The 17,529-nt window shown below is 35.2% G+C and overlaps 1 protein-coding gene across 2 annotated transcripts in view; it reads right to left on the bottom strand.

The window, feature by feature from the left end:
• The window catches only part of LOC114330764 (clotting factor C-like), a 114,560-nt gene that overhangs the window by 42,395 nt on the left and 54,636 nt on the right, over window positions 1-17,529 (bottom strand). For both annotated transcript variants that reach the window (XM_028280177.2, XM_028280178.2), the window contains one exon: window positions 9,056-9,223. In XM_028280177.2, coding sequence (XP_028135978.1) covers window positions 9,056-9,223 — 168 coding nt within the window. The remainder of the gene's footprint in view (window positions 1-9,055; window positions 9,224-17,529) is intronic.

Here is a 17,529-nt window from a genome sequence, read left to right as displayed (position 1 = left end):
CCTTTCGCTGGGTTGTAGGCAACAGCACCATAATCTAATTTTAAACGAATTAAGGTTTTGTATACAGTCATAACCATAACAGTTTGGAAGTCAGCACCCCATTGTTTACTGGAGATATATTTTAATGTTGTTCTGAAACTATTTCTTGTGGCATTTTTTATAATCAATTACTTTTAATGGGAAATAAGCCACAATTTTACCAAAAAAAATTATTTTATTAACGTTTCGAAGCCCAAATCGCGTTTCGTTGTCAAAATACAAAATACTATTATATAGTATTTTGTATTTTGACAACGAAACCCGATTTGGGCTTCGAAACGTTAATAAAATCATTTTTTTGGTAAAATTGTGGCTAATTTCCCATTAAAAGTAATTGAGATATATTTTATTAAGCTGAGGCTGTTTTGAGCTGACAGTTGGAGTGAGTGTATATGGTCTTACCAAAATACGAGTAGATGATTCATCATCATCAGTCGCTCGACAACCCTTTTTGGGTCCTGGCTTGTTCTAGGATTTTCCGCCATTCTGTTAGGTTCCTTGCTTTGTTCTTCTAGTGGGTAATCTCAAGTGTTTTCAGATCTTGTTCCACTTGTTCCATGTATTCTTGTTCCACTTATTCCATGTTTGGGTCTTACCTTTGACCTTCTCCCTACTGGTGTTCAGTGGCGGTTCGTGACCTCAGTATGCGGGTAGGCTACACATATAACGTTTAACAATTAACCTCGCTTTAAATTTTTAATTATCTATAAATCTACACTTACCGGCAGAAAAAACCGCCACCCCCAAAAAATGGGCCATTTTTAATGTCTTGTATTTCCTAAACCTCATGTCCGATTTAAGTAATTCTTTTAATATGTTATAGCCTTATTCTTTAACAATATCCCTGTAATAATATTGTTGCTAGACAGGTACATTGTCATTGTATACAGGGTGTACGAATCAAACTATGTTTTTTATCTCAAACTTTGGAACACCCTGTGGAATGTTATAGCTTTTATAAAATACTGAAATTAAAACCCAACTATAGCCTCAGGTTTTCTTAACATTACGTTTTTTGTTTCATTCGCTTATGTTGGATAATAAAAAAGTTAGACACTTTAACAACTACCCCTGCTTTTCGTCAATACAGGGTGTTTTTAAATAAGTACGGCAAACTTTAAGGGGTAATTCTGCATGATAAAATAATGACAGTTCGCTTTATAAACGTATGCCCGCAAATGCTTTGTTTCCGAGATAGGGGGTGTTGAAATTGTTCTTACAAACTGACGATTTATTTATTGCTCTAAAACGGTTTGTGATATGCAAATAAAATTTGGTAGATTTTAAGAGGTAGTTATTGCGCATTTTTTGGCATACAATTAAGAATTTTAAATTCACCATTGACGTGCATACGGGATATATCTAAAATGTTTATACCCGTATGCACGCCAATGGTGAATATAAAATTTTTAATTGTATGCCAAAAAATGCGCAATAACTATCTCTTAAAATCTACCAAATTTCATTTGCATATCACAAACCGTTTTAGAGCAATAAATAAGTCGTCAGTTTGTAAGAACAATTTCAACACCCCCTATCTCGGAAACGAAACATTTACGGGCATACGTTTATAAAGCTAACTGTCATTATTTTATCATGTAGAATTACCCCTTAAAGTTTGCCGTACTTATTTAAAAACACCCTGTATTGACGAAAAGCAGGGGTAGTTGTTAAAGTGCCTAACTTTTTTATTATCCAACATAAACGAATGAAACAAAAAACATAATGTTAAGAAAACCTGAGGCTATAGTTGGGTTTTAATTTTAGTATTTCATAAAAGCTAGAACATTCCACAGGGTGTTCCAAAGTTTGAGAAAAAAACACAGTTTGATTCGTACACCCTGTATACAATGACAATCTACCTTTCTGTCAACAATATTATTACAGGGATATTGCTAATGAATAAGGCTATAACATATTAAAATAATTACTTAAATCGGACATCAGGTTTAGGAAATACAAGACATTAACATTAAAAATGACCCATTTTTTGGGGTGGCGGTTTTTTCTGCCGGTAAGTGTATATAATATAACACAGTTCGTCAGTTTAACTTTAAATTATCCAAATTGTATTGAAACACAATAAAAATATAATCGACCACTGATAAATTTTATTCGACAAATAACTATTCACAGATTTATTTCTCGTTGGTGAATTATTACTAAATTAATATAAAATTAAAATGCCCTTCAATAGACCGATCTCAAATTTACCTGTTTATTATTCACTTTTCATAAACAAATTTAAATTGTCCTACCTATTTTTATTAAATACTTATCCTACTAATAACAGCCAAAATAAAAAAAACAATTTAAAGCAGCTTCACAACACACAAGAGAAACAACTGATACAATTTTGTAGGCTAGTTCGGCTAAAAGATTCTGTGCCTATCCGCCTGCTTTAAAAATTCGTAGAGTCGACCCTCCCGCTAAGGACAAGTTCGCGTAAAGAGAGAGAGATTCGGACGATTCGGTGTTGTCGTCGTTCTATTTCAGGCTACTTTTCCAAGTGCCTGACCTAGGAAGAATATAGAATCTTATGCACTAGGTACTACTGATACTACAAGGGGCGTACAATAATTATTATAACTTCGGAGAAATTTTTTTGGATATTTTTATAATAATTTGGATAATTTTTGCTTTTTATTGTAGGTATTGTGTCAAAATTTATAAATTACAGTTTTGAAATAAGTAATTTATATTAATAATTTATATTATTGCACTACATTTGAAGAGGGTAGGCGGCGCCTACCTTGCCTACCCCGACGGGCCGCCCCTGCTGGTGTTTGCCTCATTATATTATGTTTTGGTGTTTCGGTCTCCAACATACGTTCAACATGGCCCATCCAGCGCAGACGTCCGATCTTTATGGATGTTATGACGTCGGGTTCGTTGTATGCTGCGTATAGTTCAAAATTATATCTTCTGCGCCATACCTAATTTTCTTTCACCCCCTTATATATGGGACTAAGGATTTTTCGTTCAAACCTACCTAATAAGTTCTCATCGCTTTTCGACAGTGTCCATGTCTCTGATCCATATATAAGGACCGGTTTTATCAGGGTTTTGTATATTTTGCATTTGGTTTTTCTCGTGATTTTAGATCTAGATGAGTAGATGATTATTAGATAGATTTTAGTCACTGCTATGTTGTTGATATATTCTTGCTTTGGCTATTTCTTGCTTTGTTGAATAAATGTATGGTTATCACTAGGGAGCGGATTTATATGCGATCAATTTTGATAAAATATGCGCATATATATGCAGTAAAAAATTACGGAATATGCGCAAGATATGCACAAAAATTCAAAAAATGCGCATTTAGAGAAACCACAAATTTTCTGTTCTATTCTATTCTAGGGGGTTCTTTTACAGGGGGACTTAATTATCTTTCAAATAAAATCGTTATTTTTTATACAATGCAATTTATTCACATTTTTTACAAAAACTGATACCAATAGTTACCTATTTAAAATAAAACAACAATATCACTATATATATATATATCTTCGATTATAATTCACTACAATGTGTTTTTCCAAATTTTTCACGAGGAAACATTTTCTTTGATCAGATAAAATATTTTTATAACTTGAAAAACTCCTTTCAATATCAACAGAGGTAATTGGGGCGCATTAAAATAACTTGTTAAAGACGAAAATTCTGCACTAAAATCAATTTCAAAATTTCCATTAAAAATTTCGCATATATGTCCTCCAAAGTTTTAAAGCCGTTTAAAGACGGGATCTGATCTAAAGCATAAATATTTCAATTTCCGTTAGAAAATCGTAAATCTATGGTTAAATGTGTAAATTCTCTTAACAATAGGGGATTTAAACGAATCACCCGAATTATAGGTACCTACTAAATTGGGATACAAATTGTACTAAATATAATAAAAGTAAATAAAATTCGGATTTCCCGGTAAACCATCCTTCATCATTTTAACATCCTACAATAATTTTATAACGGCGTTATATAAGCACTATAAGTACTTTGTGTAAAGATCGGGTATTTTCTAAGAAAAAATGAAAAGGCAGTGAATGAACCGTCTCTCTTCAGGTAGTTCTCGAATTAATAGATACGACAGCCTGTGCGGGGAAATATTTTGTGTCGAATTAAAAAATTTATTTTTAAAAATGAATAACCATTTTCAATTTCGTTGCAAAACGAAAATACAGCCGAACCATATTCCAGTCCAATCAGAGAGTGCTGCAAGCACCTCTACCGGTTTCGAAACTTATTAGTCTCTCATCAGGAGGCACATATGCTGCTCTCCCTGATCCAACCAAAACAAACCCCAGCGTGCAGTCCCGAATTGCAACGAACGAAATGGCATAGATGCCCTAGCGGCAACTGCTAGCAAAGACTAAATTTTTACTCTAATGGCATATAACATATCCCACCAGAATGAAAACAATGGGAACCTTCTCTGGTTACACCTCCGAGGCTTCTACAATTTGCAAGCCATACGGATGCTGAGACTAAGGAAGATGAGGGAATTCCACAATTTACAATTCACGTCACATCTGCTCAGCGCGGTAAAGTTTCAACGAGACTGGTTCCCTTCATACTCCACACAGAGTAAATGTAAATCAAAAATGAATAACCATTTTCAATTTCGTTGCAAAACGAAAATACAGCCGAACCATATTCCAGTCCAATCAGAGAGTGCTGCAAGCACCTCTACCGGTTTCGAAACTTATTAGTCTCTCATCAGGAGGCACATATGCTGCTCTCCCTGATCCAACCAAAACAAACCCCAGCGTGCAGTCCCGAATTGCAACGAACGAAATGGCATAGATGCCCTAGCGGCAACTGCTAGCAAAGACTAAATTTATTTTTGTTTGACTTAAATGTTTTTAAATATGCACAAAATATGCATGTTTCTTTAAAAATATGCAAAATTTAGTAAAGTGCTCAATTATGCGAAATATGCATGCAATATGCATTTAGCATAAAATCCGCACCCTAGTTATCACCTTCTAGGTAATGGATGATGTTAAATGATTAGAGAGGTATTGGAAATTTAACACAGCCTACGTTGACCTATTTACACCGCGCTATTTTGACAGAATTGACATTTCTCAGACGTGTCATAAATACAGATATTGCTCAACATTTTGGTTGCGGTATTTTTACGGCTCGATTAAGATTAGTTGTTTTTCTAATTTGCATGTAATTTAAAATAGATCACGGCTTAGAAGCTCTCATTTTGACCAATGCTAATGATGAAGACTTAGAGTTTATCAGCTTGCAGAACAGTCTGGGAGATAAACATATACTACATTCTCAAAATAAAAAATTTGATTTAAATGGAAGGTTTGAATTTTCTTCGAAATATCGAACAAGAGAAACAAATGATCCTTGAATGTTCTTATAATAAAAGATTTTCCTGTTGCACTCCTCATGTTTTCCTGAACTAACGTCCAACTGTTTGGATAAGTCAATTGATTTTGACCTAAACCTTGTTTTATTAAACACAAAATCGTCATCAGACTTAAATCTGATTTGTTTGCTATTGTCTGATACTCATTTTAAAAAATTATTACAAATAAACTTGATTTAAATGAAAGACAAATAACAAACATAACCTGAAAAGAAAATAGCGCAGCGAATAGCCCACAGCGTAACAGCGGCAGGCACTATTTCCAATAACGCAGCGTAAACCAAATCTCACATCTGCGCATGCTCTACTGTCAAAATAACGCGTAGTGTAATACAGCTAGTGAAAAAGTGACTCTGCAATATCTCTCTATTTTTCCCATTCATTGTGTTAATCATTTGCCAAACCTCAGAAGTAGGGGTAGAAAAATTTAAAGCTGATATATATTTTTGCAATCTTCTTCACTTTTTTATAAGCTGTATTTTGGCTAAGGATGTTTTTTCCATGAAATACTTACGTTTTGAGTTATTTCCGAAAATACGTCTAAAAACGTGCTTTTTTGTCGAAAAATAAGCATATTTAAATAAATAAACTCGCAAATAACTCGAAAATTAGTATTGACTTATATTGAGCAAAAAAAAACTTATAGTAAATTTATTTTTTAACATTTTTGCAGAAATAAACAAAAAAAATAATACAGACAATTAATGTAACTGCTTCCCGTTAAATTAACAAAAAAAAAAGTTTCCAATATGTCGCCGACTTTCGAAGACAGACTGTATATAAAATAATTTTATATATGTGTTGTTGCCATAATGCGTATTATGCGTAATTAGTAATTAGCTATAATAATTAATAATATTGTTAGTAATAGCAATAATAACTACAAAAATAATAAATGTTTAATTATTATAGAATTTTTTTTTATTTATTTTTTATAAATTTCCATTCAGTCAATATGGGCTTAAAACAAACAAATAAGCTAAACATGTTTATGCAAATAAAAAAATGACGATAGATCTAAAATTATCAACAATAGGTACGCTAGTGACTGCTGCGTTAAAATTTTGAATACCGGCTACGTAAAATAAATACTATTCTTGGCTGGTTCTTGGCTAGTTTCAACAAATTTACTCCAGGCGCGCCACTATACGGGCAGATTTTAAAGGGGACAAAATAATGCATAGGCTTTCGTATCTTCCCCTCTATATTTATCAATCAACGGTAATATGATACAAATCACAAATGTTCCCCAGAAATACATATAGGTAAAAATGAATACCTGAATAACTCTTATGTAAATGCACAGTACCTACATATTATATGTCCTTTTGGCTTATGCGAAGCGTATTTAAGAAAAATGGTTATTTTGTAGTAGATACTCAGAACCGGAGCTACAATAATCCGCTCAATATTCATTTTCGGACTTTTCGGACATAAAATGATAATTTTAACTGATAAAACTGACATTTAACTTTTACCAATACTCTCACTGTAGCAGGTACATGGAACCATAATATGGTTCTAACTTTAAAGCATTTCTTGCACTTAAAACTCGATTGCACTGTTGACTGTGACGCTATTTTTCAACGAATGGCCAGAGGCGGCCAGAGCCGTGCACACGGGCGCCGGGATTTTGGGGGCGCCGAGCGCCAGAGAACGGGTCCTTTACTTTGTTTTAACATAAAATATGCTTTAAAACGATTAGTGAAAAATTACACTATCACTTAAGCGTGATTTATAGATCGCCGCCCGCCCGGCTGTCCGTCCAATGGAGGGGCGGCAATCTTTTGATTCGTTTGAAGACATACCGATTACGAAATCGGTTGTGGAACCTAAAAGGTCAAATTGCTTGGGACTTGCCGGGCATTTTCAAAGGGGTTTGTACACTTATCGCCGGATAATTTTGCGAAATAAGCTTTGACGGAATGGATTAAGTATTATATTTTAGTTAACACGTATTACTACTATTTACTCGTGTACTCAAACCTGTCAAATTCCCTCAACCAATGTTTAACCTTATCTCGCAGATAAAAAAGTTCATTTTTAATTAAATATTTTTAACAGCTTTGGGTAGGTTGTTTTGACGCCGTGAATACCTATTGGCTACCGACATCATTTAATATTGCACTATTTGCCTCTAAATTTTTGTTTACATTATAAGCGTACCTAATTAGGCTTTTCATTCACAGTCATTTGTTTCGAGCTTCTGTCATATGTCGTATAATCCGTGTACATTAATAATATTATACACAGATTATACAAATACAACATATGACGGAAGCTCGAAACAAATGACAATCGATGAAAAGCCCTATACCCTCTATATGTATTACGGTTTGATTTTAAACCAGGAGGAATAAACTAAAAAGATAGATTCACACCCAAGAAAGTCACTAGAAAAATCACTAAATACATCTTCTTTTTTGTTGATCATATCGGCCTTCCACGGTACCTAATCCATACGTATTATCTTATACTAATACTTCGCTAAAGAGTTCTAAAAATAATTGTTTTTTATATAAAAGTAGACTAAAAATCTAAAAATTAAAGGAATAACACAGAAAACTCAAAAAATCGTCGATATAAATTAACTTATGAAATGCCAGTAGTGTCAAAATTTCATAAATGTCATTAGTGTCAAAATTTGATAACAATGGAGTAAACTTGCCTGAGATTGGACCAATTACAAACAAGCATTACGGCGCGGTAAATTTTAATTATCCTATTGGTTTAAAAACAGACCATAGTACTAGATAGGTACCTATTCGACTATTTCATTTTGTCTGGCAATAAAACAGTGAAAACTCTTGTTTTCGATACTTTCACAAAATTTATTATAATACTATGTGTCTACAGCTGTTTCGGCAGAGTGCCTTTCTCAAGTGATTTGCTTTACTATCGTGTTTGCATTTTAAAGTCTTTAACTAAATAGGTTGAGGAGTGGATAGCTGTTTGTCTCAAGTTGGTCATTCTGAATTATATCTGTATTTTTCAATTTATTAATTTCCATAGATTCTAATAAAGATAGTTTAAGGCCTTTATTTTGAATATGAAGAATTTGAAACTGTTCAGCCTCTGTGTTTAGCAACTATGTAAATGCCTTAAGCTATCTTATTAGAATCTATGGAAATTAATAAATTTAAAAATACAGGTATAATTCTGAATAACCAACTTGAGACAAACAGCTCCCCACTTATCAACCTATTCAGCTAGACTTTAAAAAGGCAAACACATAGTAAACTAAATCACCTGAGAAAGGCACTCTGCCGAAACAGCTGTAGTCACATGGTATTATAATAAATTTTGTGGAAGTATCGAAAACAAGAGTTTTCAGTTTAATTGCTAGACAAAACGAACTTCCATCAAGTACAAATACTTAACGATCGAATCCATCAATTATTCAATTTTGACTGCGCGTCTATCAAAGGGCGCAATGGCGTCGCCTGCTGCAGCCTGCATACGGGCGCTAGCTACATCGGCTAGAGCCGCCTCTGCGAATGGCAGAACTTTCAATACCATTATATGCAGAACTTAAAGAACAATCGATTTCTGTTAAAAAACAAGTTTTGTACAAACTGTCGCTTGGAACTTTATGGTCCTCAGACCTCGATTTATAAAGGAACTTACCTCTCCTATTTGATGATTAGTTAAATATACGCTGTTTGTATAATCAATACACACAGGCAGAACAAATCGATCAAGTTTGAACAACTCTTGAGTTATGAGCAGAGCTATATCAGCAATGTACCTTTGACTTTCTCCTCTATATCCTTCATGTACAACAATTTCCGATATCTAAAACGAATGTAAATATTATTTTGGGTTTTTATATTAAAATATAAATACATTTATTTGCTTTACTGAACACTGGAGATAAAAGAATAGCCAAGAAAAAAACTTTATCTCGAGCTTCTTGAGTACAAGGAAGAATAGTTACACAGAGTTTATGACAATAATTGTTAAGGAGATATACTTTTTAATATACAGGGTGTTTCTTTAAAAATGTCCAATCTCTGAGCTGTAGATTCTAGACCTCAAAATATTAAGATTTAACCCAAATCACTTAAATAAAACATGGCTACTTACGGAGTTACAGGGTGTTCTTTCTAAAAATTAAAAAAATATTTTTACCCAGTACAGTGGAACCCCGATAAGTCGGCCCCCGATAACCCGGAAATCCGGCTAACCCGGACCGATTTTCATCAGACAAAACAAACATTTTTTCACTTTGACTGAGTTTTTTACCAAGAAATATACAATAGTATATACCACTGTACGTAATTTAGATGTACTGTGCATATGTATTTCATGTTTTTGCAATTATAATGTGTATTTTCCTATTAAAAATATTTATTTTACTAATTTTTACCATATTCTCCGGCTAACTCGGATTTTCGATAACCCGGATCGACCGCGGTCATGATTAATCCGACTTATCGAGGTTTCACTGTACTTTAAAAATATTTGACGTGTCCTTATCATACTTGGCAACAAGTGTGGCTTCTATACGCCCTACTAAATTGTGTTAAATAAACGTTTCTAGCTACTACCAGAGGCGTACGACAAGGGATAGTGAATGCTTGATTCTTCCTATATTCTATGCCACTGGGGGAACTACTATTTTAGCGCAATTTTTCGATTCATAAATACACTTTATATAAATAATATACTCTTCATTGTCACCGATAAAGTCATTAGTTTTCGACATACCAACAAATGAAAATGTAACGGCTACAACATTCGCAGACGACACAGCTATGTTAGTTACAGATGAAAATCCCGAAACAGCTACCGAATTTCTTTAAAGGCATATTATGGACATTGAAAAATGGACAAATAAATGGCGTATAAGTAGAGTCACCAATTAGCCCGAAAAATCCGGGACATGGCCCGAATTACGAAGTCGTGTCCCGGCGTCCCGGACAAGGCTTCCGGGCCATCCGAATTTTCAACGTTTTGGTAAAATTCCATATTGAAATTTTTAATACATCATTCTTCTAAGAATTCACATCAAATTGAATTGGTGAGACGAAAAAAAGTCGACAATTTCTAGACTGTTATACTAATAATACCACATCCAAAACGCATGCATTTTATATCGTTATATTATAATAGTTCTACGAAAACTCTAGGTAACTTTGGACTTTTTCCGGATTCTGTATTTTAATTATCGTCTTCTGAAAAGACAATTTAAAAACATGAATATCAAATAATTAGCCCGAAAAATCCGGGACATGGCCCGAATTACGAAGTCGTGTCCCGGCGTCCCGGACAAGGCTTCCGGGCCATCCGAATTTTCAACGTTTTGGTAAAATTCCATATTGAAATTTTTAATACATCATTCTTCTAAGAATTCACATCAAATTGAATTGGTGAGACGAAAAAAAGTCGACAATTTCTAGACTGTTATACTAATAATACCACATCCAAAACGCATGCATTTTATATCGTTATATTATAATAGTTCTACGAAAACTCTAGGTAACTTTGGACTTTTTCCGGATTCTGTATTTTAATTATCGTCTTCTGAAAAGACAATTTAAAAACATGAATATCAAATAATGATAATTATATTTTAACCCAAGGTTCAATTTACATGAAAATCCAACATTGGTTGATTTTCTAATTTTTCGTTTTTTGAGAACGATTTCCGGCTTGAAAGTCGAAACGTCAAAAACAAAAAAAGTCAAAAAACAAAAATGTAATTATCATTACAACCCATTCCATCAAAAAATTTTTGTCAACATAAAAATTTTAAATAATCAATAAAATGATGATATTAAAGTTTTATATTAAAAAAATAGCCCGATTTTCATTGAAAAGTCCCGGATTTTAGGTAGTTTTTTCAGTCTTGTCCCAAATTCGACTAAATTGGAGTTGGTCACACTACGTATAAGGATCAGTGAATCTAAATCACAACATATCATATTTACAAAATCTCACAAAATATCGCCTAATATAGAAATAAATAACAAAGCAATTTCTCAAGCTGAAATCGTTAAATACCTTGCAATGCACCTGGACATATCTTTGACATGACGGACCCATATACGGAAAAAGCGCCAACAGTTAAACTTAAAATTTCGTAAACATTATTGGATCCTGGGCAGAACATCGAAGTTGTCTATACGTAACAAACTGCTGGTATACAATACAATACTGAAACCAGTCTGGACCTATGGCATCCAGCTATGGGGTACATAGTCCTGTCGCCAGGGGGGGTACAACGGCCTCGTTAATTCAGATGGACTTACTCAAGTTTTTTTTATGTATTTTGACCCGTAGAACACGAATTTTTTGGGTAACAGTTGATCCGGATGTCGATAAGATTGTTATAGACCAAGAACTTGAGGAATCAAATAACAGCGATTTTTGGCAAAACAAAACAATATTTTGTATTTTTTGGGCCATTTTAAGTAAAAAATATTTCTACAAGTTTTTTCGTAGGATGCACAGTTTTCGAGATAAACGCGGTTGAACTTTAAAAAAATCGAAAAATTGCAATTTTTGAACCCGAATAACTTTTGATTAAAAAATAAAATAGCAAGTCTGCTTACCGCATTTGAAAGTTTAAGTCAAATTATATCGGTTTTGATTATTTGCATTGGTAAAAATTTATTTTTTTATTGTTTAACAAAGCTATAAACACGTAGGGTTTCCCGTGCTTTTACATGCGTTTTAACGCATGTAACGTAGAAATAGTCTTGATTGCACTAGTACCTATTCTACCTACTCGTTCGATTTTAAATGAGAAATCATAGAAACATCACTCACGCACTAGTTGTTTGTAGCTTTGTTTAGCAATAACACAATAAATTTTTAGCAATGCAAATAATCAAAACCGACATAATTTGACTTGAACTTTCAAAGGCGCTAAGCAGAATTGCTATTTTATTTTTTAATCAAAAGTTATTCGGGTTTAAAAATTGCAGTTTTTCGATTTTTTGAAAGTTCAACCGCGTTTATCTCGAAAACTGTGCATCCTACTAAAAAACTTGTAGAAATATTTTTTGCTTAAAATGACCCAAAAAATACAAAATATTGTTTTGTTTTGCCAAAAATCGCTGTTATTTGATTCCTCAAGTTCTTGGTCTATAACAATCTTATCGACATCCGGATCAACTGTTACCCAAAAAATTCGTGTTCTACGGGTCAAAATACATAAAAAAAATTTGGGTAAGTCCATCTGAATTAACGAGGCCGTTGTACCCCCCCTGGCGACAGGACTAACAGCAGAAAAATCCAACCTATCCATAATGGAAAGATTACAATCTAAAGTGTTACTCTCTATAACAGATTCCCCATGGTTCGTGTCAAACAAAGACATTTATTGTGATCTAGAAATACCTGCGATCAGTGAAGTGATAGTTCCGTGCAGTGTTCGGTACATCAACCGCCTAGAAACTCATCCAAATGCCCTGCCAATAAACTTGCTTGATAACATTCAACAAACTCACAGACTAAAACGTAAAAATCCATTGGACCAGATTTATACATAAATATTGTAACTCGCCGTAATTGTGTATATATTTTAGATATAATGTATTGTTTGTAAATGTGAAATGTATGGTATGTGTATTGGGACCGTGCAAGTTCGGCAAAGCGACCTCTATTTCTACGCTCTGTACTTTTATTCGCACTTTTAATTATATTGGCCACTTATATTAGTCCTGGTTGCTGGATAATTGTCAAGGCCATAGTCCAAAAAAATAATAAGAAGAAAAAATAAGATGCAGGTTATGTTATGCAAACGTAAACAATTGTATGTAGTAAATAAAATTACGTATTAAAATGCAGTACTGCAAGCAAAATACAATTGATTAAATTTACCTTTATATAATAATTGCATATCATATCAATATTGTGGAGCAATATATAATTTTTCTGCTTCAATGACAGAAGGTATGAAATATACGTCAATTTGACAATTTCAATTGACAATATGAATTATTTAAGATAGTTGCAATATTTCTCCGCGACTCGCGCACGGTCGTTTCTCGTTTCCCTTCCAAGTACTTGCACACCGCGAATACAGTGATGAGCGCGCTAATAACCGGAAAAATAGCGCAAAAGATGGAAAACAAAATAAGGTGTGAGATAAAAGAGATGAAACTAGGCGAGGTGGGAAATTTAGAGATAGAAACCTATAAATTTACATTATATTGATTGTTTCCCACCTTTAGACGTATCGGACGAATTTGGCAACTACCACAGTGACAGTGACAGTTTTAATTGACATACTCCTCTGATACGTGTAAAGGTGGGAGACAATCAATATAATATTGTACATTTATAGGTTGATATCGCCAAATTTCTCACCTCTACTAGTTTCATTTCTTTTTATCTCAAAACTTAAAATGTTTTCCATATTTTACGTTATTTTGCCCGTTATTAGCGCGCTCATCACTGTATAGGATATTATCGGAATGTCATGTTTGTAGAGTTTGTTCCATAATAGAGGTCCAGTCATTGGACTGACTTCTCCAAAGTCATTTTTACTTCGAACCCCAAAGACGCTTATTATTAGAATGTTTATAACTAATAGATTGCTGTATTTGAAAACTATCGGAGAATCTAAAAATTACACTAAAATAGCAATTCCGTCAGTGGCGAGGAATTTGGAAAGAGTCAGCCAGTTATTTTTTCCGTGTCGTACGCCTCTGGTAGTGGCCAGAAACGATTATTTAACATAATTTAGTAGGGTATAAAATACCTACATTTTATGCCAAGTATGATAAGGATACTTCCAATAGTTTTAAAGTAGGTACTGGGTACAAATAATTTTTAAACAATAATCATATAAATCATATAAATTAATCAAAATAACTGTGGCGTTTTATTTTTAACTTCAAATATCTCGAAAACTAATGAGTTTATCGTTCCATTGTTCCACATACCAATCAAGAGTATATTATTTACATAGAAAGTATTGGACAATCGAAAAATTGCGCTAAGATAGTAATTCCCCCAGTGAAGTAAAATTTGGGAAGGGTCAACCATTCACTATCCCTATCGTACACCGCTGGTAGTAGCTATTTATTATAATTTTGTAGGGTGTATACTGTGTATACTAACCAAATTTTCTGCCTAGTATGATAATAGTCTAAGAGCTAGTGAACCCTCCGACTAACGGTCGTCCTGTAAGGTTAGAAATTTGTCTAGTGATAATTCATAGCACACCAAGGCTAAAAACCATGACCTGGCAGGCATCAGCGGTGCACGTGTATCTACCAGGTGAATCGAAAAGTGCAAATTTAGGGGTAAAATAAACTTTCTCCTATTTACCAGCTGTATATATCCTACACTCCGAGTACAACCAGAAAATGCTATCCCTCCTTCATCCTTTTTCCCACTAAACCTACACCCCCAACACACAAGGTAAAGGTGTAATTGTACCGTGCCCAGGCCTGCATGGCAGTTGTGTGTCTAAATTGAACTGTCTCAAACGGTCGACTGGGGGAACCAGGCCACACCCCCTTTCATTTAAGGCCTTATACCGGCACAGGGAGCGCTGCTGGTATGGACAGTTGATTTCTCCCATACTCGTGGGATCAATATGGAACCATGCAAAAATTTAAAAGATTTAACCCTAGGGGTCTCGCAGGAGAACCCAACAAACAATCAAACTTCCACTGAGACTGTTCGGCAGAATCTGGAAGAAAATAATCCCATCACATTGGGTAATAAAAATACTGAGGACGCAATGCGGACTCCTTTAAAAGATGCTGAGGATGAGGTTTCTCGACCAAAAATATCTGGGGCACAGAGAAGAAAGCTTCGGCCCCTTTCATTTAAGGCCTTATACCGGCACAGGGAGCGCTGCTGGTATGGACAGTTTATTTCTCCCATACTCGTGGGATCAATATGGAACCATGCAAAAATTTAAAAGATTTAACTCTAGGGGTCTCGCAGGAGAACCCAACAAACAATCAAACTTCCACTGAGACTGTTCGGCAGAATCTGGAAGAAAATAATCCCATCACATCGGGTAATAAAAATACTGAGGATGCAATGCGGACTCCTTTAAAAGGTGCTGAGGATGAGGTTTCTCGACCAACAATATCTGGGGCACAGAGAAGAAAGCTTCGGAAAATGAGAGAACAGGGAATTGATACTTCTAAGGTCAAATTACCTCCTAGACCTCAAAATAAAACTCCTGGAAATGCCGAAATCACACAAGCTGTCAAGCGGACTGTGTCTGATAGAAGCACTCCTGAGGAGAAATTAACAAAAAAGAGCAGAACTGCTGCTGCCTCTTTCAAAAAGCTCAGCAGCTCTTACGGGAATAAAGACGGCAATAATTCCCAAAGAATACCCAGACATATCTGTAACGGAAAAAGACGTTGGGGCAATAAAAGAGGCCCTAATTAAACTTATCGATGAGGTTCCTTGCGCACCTCGTTACGAAGGTAATCGGCTCATGGATGGATACTATGGGTTGATATGTGCTGACGAGGAGTCCTTTAAGATCACAAAGGATTTCTTGGAAGAAAAGACGGAGTGGAAGGTCATTAAGGCTGAGGAACTCCCAAAATCGAAGCGTGTACTGATGTACCTTCCAGAGACTAAAAATGAAGATCTGAAAGTGCCACTGGCACGAATTGAAAAACAAAATCCTTAACTAAGGACCAGTCGTTAGGCAATTCTGAGTTCCAAACCAGCAACTGACGGAGGACTGCATGCGAGTCTCCGAATTGATAAGGAGTCAGAGGCACAGCTCGAAAGGCTTCAATGGAAGCCTTATTACCTTCTACAGCGAGAAAGTATTATACTGTTGGAAGAGGGTAAAGCAAGACAGCCGTGGATAAATGAAGGTAAGATACGGGGATTAAATGTTAAGGGATGGGAACTAATTTTGGGAGTACCTGACAATAAAATCAGAACTTGTATCTTTTGTAGATCTGACCTTAACCTGGTACCAGTTATGGAGCTCTGTACGGGAGACATGACAGCTGCCACAATTAAACTGAATTGCAATGGGTTGGTTACAGAGTTGACTGTTGCGTCTCTTTACCTTCCTATTGACACTAAAGAAAAACTTCCAGGGACTAACCTAGAGAACCTTCTAGAATACACCAATGATAAGCATACAGAACTTATCATTGGAGTCGACTCCAACGCCCACCACATCATTTGGGGAAGCAGAGATACAAACAATAGAGGTAAGTTACTTTTTGAGTACCTTTGCACTACTGAACTTGATCTTCTGAACAGGGGTAATAAGCCCACCTTCAGGATATCAAGAGCAGAATCACTAATCGACCTAAGCCTATGCTCTATGGGGATTGGGAACATAATATCTGACTGGCATGTGTCGGATGCGTTATCCTTATCGGATCATGCATACATATGCTTTGAGATAAACTCAGTCAAACCGGAACCAAGGTTCTATAGAGACCCTAAGGTGACCGATTGGGAATCGGATTACGGGAATACGGAATTATCCTAAAATACCAAAAAACAATGTTGAGGTTGAGATGGCAGTGGACTGGTTGCAGCATGCAATAGTCGTCTCATATAAGGAAAACTGCCCGTTAAAAGAAAGTCGCCCTCCCAGGCAAGTAACTTGGTGGAATAAGGAGCTGTTTGATCTCAAAAGAGAAACAAGACGGCTCTTCAATAGGGCGAAGAAATCAGGTTATTGGGAAGCATATAAGGTAAAACTGAAAACCTATAATAAGAAAATCCAATCCGCTAAGGAAAGATCCTGGAGAGAATTCTGTGAAAACATTGAAAGTGTACCTGAAAGCGCCAGGGTTAACAGAATCCTCAAAAGAGATAACATTAACAAACCCAAGTCAATGAAATTGCCCAATGGAAAGTATACGGACACAGAGAAGGAGGCTGTAGAGCATCTTTTAAGTGTTCACTTTCCAGGGTCGACGCAATTGACTGCTAATAACAATCATCAAGCAAACAATAGCCCAACCAAAAGGGACTGGCTGACCTCTGACGAGATCTTTGGTTCTCACAAGGTCAGATGGGCTATTGAACCTTTTGAACCTTATAAAACTGCGGGACCGGATGGTATATTTCCTAAGCTTCTCCAGGAGGGTCTGGAAATAATCATGGGTCCCCTGATCACAATATTTAGAGCTAGC

This window comes from Diabrotica virgifera, chromosome 4 (assembly GCF_917563875.1).
Source record: "Diabrotica virgifera virgifera chromosome 4, PGI_DIABVI_V3a".
In the NCBI taxonomy this organism is placed as follows: domain Eukaryota; kingdom Metazoa; phylum Arthropoda; class Insecta; order Coleoptera; family Chrysomelidae; genus Diabrotica; species Diabrotica virgifera.
This window is presented reverse-complemented; position numbering and strand designations above follow the sequence as displayed.